The sequence below is a fragment of the Quercus robur genome, chromosome 5 (assembly GCF_932294415.1).
Source record: "Quercus robur chromosome 5, dhQueRobu3.1, whole genome shotgun sequence".
Classification (NCBI taxonomy): domain Eukaryota; kingdom Viridiplantae; phylum Streptophyta; class Magnoliopsida; order Fagales; family Fagaceae; genus Quercus; species Quercus robur.
In genome coordinates, this window is record NC_065538.1 from 70,085,428 (window position 1) to 70,090,780 (window position 5,353).

The 5,353-nt window shown below is 39.5% G+C and overlaps 1 protein-coding gene across 2 annotated transcripts; it reads right to left on the reverse strand.

The window, feature by feature from the left end:
• Window positions 1-558: 558 nt before the first annotated feature.
• Window positions 559-3,203, reverse strand: LOC126726886 (trihelix transcription factor GTL1). Of its 2 annotated transcripts, XM_050432295.1 has the most exons (3): window positions 2,638-3,203; window positions 1,171-1,814; window positions 559-857 (listed from the first exon to the last, which is right to left on the reverse strand). In XM_050432295.1, exons 1-3 carry the CDS (start codon window positions 3,066-3,068, stop codon window positions 835-837), a joined length of 1,098 nt encoding a protein of 365 aa, XP_050288252.1. In that variant the 5' UTR covers window positions 3,069-3,203; the 3' UTR covers window positions 559-834. The 2 variants fall into 2 exon arrangements, with proteins under 2 accessions (XP_050288252.1, XP_050288251.1); XM_050432294.1 differs by having other exon boundaries at window positions 829-1,814; window positions 2,638-3,202.
• Between the last annotated feature and the right edge of the window lie 2,150 nt (window positions 3,204-5,353).

Sequence of the window (5,353 nt, forward strand, 5' to 3'; positions counted from 1 at the left end):
GAGTTGCAATTCATGCTTTTTTATGTTGAATGTAGCTCTAGACACCTTAGCAGATCCTCCGCTTCCGCAGGCCCGGGCTTAGAGGGTAAAGTGCCACGATAGTCACGTTCAGGTGGAAGATGCTTACTCAAGTCGTTCCCATTTTTTTTCCATAAAAATAAAGAGACCTCAGCTTATCAACTTTAGTCCATGTACAAATCGGACCAACTTTCCCTTCTACTTATTATTTTTTTGTATTATTGATATTATTTTATTGTGTTGAGAGTTAAAATAAAATCACTGATGTTGGATGATTTGTAAAGTGAGAAGGTAAGATAAATAAAGTAACTTTTGGTAGAGCCAAATAGCTAAAATTATGGCTCACCAATGTAGATGCCCTTACATGAGCCCAATGGAAAGAGCAACTTTGTGGCTAACCACATAAAAAATTGTACACTAGTTTATGCTGGAATTGCCAGCAGCAGTTGTGAGAAAAAAATTTTGAACGTTTTTTTGATAATCAAGAAAAAATTTAGAACATCTTCATATTGTACCTAATCTAACTATGAAAAGCAAAAATAGAATAAAGAATCAAGCCCTCACATAATATTAATGAGAACTCTTGTTCGGCAATTCTTGCTGACAAAACTGCACACTTGGTATAGGCACTAAATTCAGCATCCACCAAACCCAAATAAATCTGAAGATGATTTAAACATCTTTGAGCTAGCATGCCAAATCATATTGTCAATTGCCTACAAAAACAAGAATGATAAATATGTACTGTGGGCGAAGGATAAGAGAAGACATGAGGAAGCATAAAATGGAACACCAACTTCAGATCAGCACTGGACTTCAGCCTAACTGCATCCCTTCATCTGTTTCAGTTGGACAAGAAACAGCATAAAACACTGCCCTCATACAACCAAATTAAAAACAATATCATAGGCATATATCTAAAAGTTCAATGCTAATATATACAAGAAAGCTCCACTGAAAACATTGACAAAAAAGGGTATCAAGGCCCATAATATTTAGCTCTCAGCTGCTTCTTCAAAGTCTAAAAAAAAAGCTTTTCCAACATTTACTACTTTTCACTCTTGGCCTCATTCTCAGTAACATTATTTCCTGGATTAATGATTCCATTTCCATACAGGATGTTCAAGTCATGAAAATATTGGCATGCCTTACCATTTGCAGCATGCTTCTTCCCACTTTCCATTGACCTTCTGAAGTATTTGTTCATGTTATCCCATTTCTCTTTACACTTCTTTGCAGATCGGTTGTAGCCCATATTGTACAACTCAACAGATATCTCCTCCCATATAGATCCTCTGGAGCCTGTTGGGCGAAACTTATGTTCCAAAGTAGTTCGAAGTGCTATCAGTGCTTGTACTTCAGCTTCTAGCCATTTTTTATTATTTGGATCGCACTTGACCTCATTCAGCATGCCAATTTCACCTCCATCTTCTTCCTTGCATCGGGTAATTAATGGTTGGGGAACTTGAATTTCGTCACCCAAAATATTCTGTATCAAGGAAATGAGGGCTAGGCTACGAGACATCTCTTGGGTTCTTACCTCCTCTTCCCTTTTCATTCTTTCCATCTCCTGCTGCCTCCAAGCTTCTTCTCTGGTTCTTCTCTCCTGCTCCCTCTTTTCTATTACCTCCATCAACTCCTTATGCATCCGTTCTTGCCTCTCCATTACTTTACCTACCAAACTTTCCAGAAAACCCTTAAGTTTTTTACTTGGTTTTCTCTTTCTCTTCCGGTTTATAGGTTCATTGATGTTTGCCGATGTATAATCATCATCGTCATCCTCATCCGAAGAAGTGCTGACAGCAGAAAGGAATCCATTAAATTGGTTAAACATGTCATACAAGTTTCAATGTCCTAATATCCAAAGACTATGACTTGAAACACAAAAAAATCAGCCACCTATAGTTGATGGGATGATGTTACTTCAAATAAAACACTTCAATAAAGCTATTGAATAGTGCATAAACAAACCAAAAGGGTCCAATTACAAAATCCAAATGTGTCCCTTCTGACCCTACACATAACAACAACAACAAAAAAAGTAGTTAACACTTTTAATCTACATCACCTGCCTATGCCCTTATCACACCACAAGAACCCTTCTCAATCCCAAACCTAATTCCACCAGCCATTATTATCCCAAAAAATCCCATCACCACCAACATCCAAGATCCCCCATTACAACAAAATTGCAAACTCATCATGCACATACATTATTATAGTTCACTACAACCCAAAAAACAAAAAAACTAATACAAACTCATACAACCATTGCCATTTCAAACACAACCACACATACCCATCTAACAATTTCATCTTAAATTTTCATCACATTTCTACTACACCAAAAGTCCAACATTCCCCACCTCATAGTGTGAAAGAAAAACCATAAAATTCAGCTTATTTTCTCCATACGTAAAAAAAATTTAACAGTCTAATTTATTATTTGGGTGCAAAACTTAACTTTTTCCAATAAACAATACCAAAGGGACCCTCACAATAATTGTAAATCCAAATTGAATAGTGAAAACCAACAACAACAAAAAAAAAAACTCATTTTTTATAACAAAAGAAAGCTTTTTTAAGAGAAAAATTATATAAAAAGCATCAAAAGCTCACCTAAATTCTGCTTCAAGTTCATCCAAGACCCGAACCTCATCATTCGGACCCCAGCAACAAGTACCCGACCCGACCCGCTTCGGAGTCTCAAAACACTCGTCATCACCGTCGCCGACCACTCTATTTACAGCACAGACCTCCTTACCGGCGGCCAGAAACCCCGCGTCCTCCTCTTCCGCCGAGAAAGTCGCTAGGGTTCCGGCAAGCGTCTGTTCCGGAAGCTCGGAACTCTCCGGCGGAGACCGCCTGATCGGGCGGAGCTTCTGCGGCGGAAGGCTATGGCGTTGAGGGATCAACTCCACGGGAGAAAAGTTAATCGCAGGCGGCGGATTGGCGTAAATCAGTTCAGCGGTATCCGGAAATGGCGCCACGTGGCCATGGAAAGGCTCCTCCGGACTCGGAATTTCACCGTCGCCGGTGAAACCCTCCATTAGAGTAGAAAGAAAAAGCGTTTAAAAGTAAAAGGTAAAAAATAAACGAATGAAATTTATGCGGCGGGGAAGTGAGGGTTCGTTTCTTTCTTTCTTTTTTTTTCCTTTTCTTTTTTAAGTTTGGTGAAATTGGGGTTAGTAAATAAGAGTAAAAACTTACAAAACTACAAAAGAGTTTGGAAAGTCCCAAATAGGTTTTTTTCTTTGCACATATTTACCTTCCTGTCCTCCTAGCTGACGTGTCACTTTGTCACCATGCCATATTTCCATTTATTATTATTATTATTATTATTTTTTAGATATTTATTTCCTCATTCTCTGGCGTATGGTATAGGGTTTTTTCTTGCACTTAAAAAAAAAAAAAATTTTATTATTATTTTTTTTTAGGGTTTTCAAAGCAAAATATTTTAACCGCGTGCATTTCATGCAAGCTACGCTTTCTTGCAATGCTTCTTATGCATGGGCACGATGTTGTTGAAAGAGGTTCTAATCAAAGAATTTTCATTAATAATAAAAAGGACGAATTTTTCATATTGGAGAATAGGTAAAGTTAAGACATGGCATGATAGGTGGATTCCTGAATTTTGTCATGTCTCCATGCATGATTTTGCCAAACGATGCTCAATGAATGCTCTTATTGATCATGAAATCATTTTAGGAAATTTTTTTTATTTCTCATGATTCATGAAACATGAATGGTTAGTGGTATCCCTTTAAGTTCTAGGGCAACAAAAAATGTTTTCATTTTGGTTGGGATGAAGTTTGGCCAATTTGTGTTGAGGAGTGCTTACTACATGTTGATAAAGGTTTGGGATTAAAATATATTGAGACAAACTCTCACACACGTGCGCCAAAAAAAAATTCAATATTTTCTATCAAAACTATGCTTTATAACTGTGGGTGTCCGAGGATCGAAGAGGGATCTAAAGGGTTGCAGTATTACTATGAGGATGTCACAATCCATGGGCCCAAGGAGGAAAGACGCCCGAGGAAGGAAGGAGATGAACTAAAGTATTCTAAGGGGTTCCAAGTGGCTACGAGGTTCTGGAGAGAGAGAAAGAGAATTAGTGGCTATAGGGGAAGTTTCTAGCTTGGGGTAGCTTGTTTCCTCCGCATTAAATGGTGGGTAACAGTTTTAGCAGCTGCATTGATGAGGAAGTGACCTGAACAGTGCAAGTCACAGTTAAGTAAGTTCCTTCTACCATCTTCTTCTAATGTAGAAAAAGACAAGTGTCAGGAGAGGAAGCTAGTTAGTTAGGTAGGGATGGACGGTTAAGATAGAAAGAAGGGAGACGTATATAAGAAAAGGGGGTGTTGATAGAAAGAGGGATCAAGACACAAGTACCAAAAAAGAAAAGAATAGAGATAAAAAGAAGACAGAGAGAAGAGAGTAGAGGGTGCCATTTTTTATGTGTAATATTGCCTTCCTTGGGCCAACTTAGAAGAAGAGACTGGTTTATCTATTGAATAAGATCAGCCCTCTCCCCTTATTTTTCATCCTCAGGTTGAACCCTCTTCTTATTGTTTGTTTCCCTCTCTTACAAAATTCATTGATTTGGGCCAAGGCTGGACTATACAACTCACTAATCAAAGTGGGCTTGGGCTGTTGGTTATTTCGGTCCTTACAATTGGCGCCGCCTGTGGGAATAACAAGTTGTGGTGGATCCGTCCTGAGTACTTATGGCTAACGTAGGCCAGGATAGGGAGGAGTTAGTTGGCTCCTTGAGGGAGAACCAGCTTGTTAACCTGGAGCATAGGAGAGATAGGCAATATAAACCAAGCATAGTGGTGGAGTCTTACCACACTGAGCGTTCTAAGCGGAGTCATTCAAAGTCTAAGAGTCATGACTTACATGATATGGAGACGCGGAAGTTACAGCAGGAAATAGACTACCTACGTAGCAAGTTGAGGTGCAAGGAACGTAAAAGGAGAAGCCCCTCTCCCTCACCAAGCGATGGTTCCAGAGGAAGCAGGGACAGTTGTTATCACCGCAGGTCTGGCACTCCATCTAGCGAGTCCTATTCAGCTTCTTCGCGCGAGGATAAGTGGGAAAAAAGCAGTCATGAACATAAGAAAAGGGCTTCCCACCGTGGCTTAGGGAACGATGCAATGAGTAAGGCCCTACAGCAGATCTCTAAATCAACCTTCGTTAGAAGGATCAACAGGGCCAAGCTCTCTCATCGGTTTTCTCAACTGACGTTTGCCATTTACAATGAACGGACTGATTCCGTGGAACACGTCAGCCACTTTAATCAGAAGATGGCGGTTCATGCTAACAATGAGGC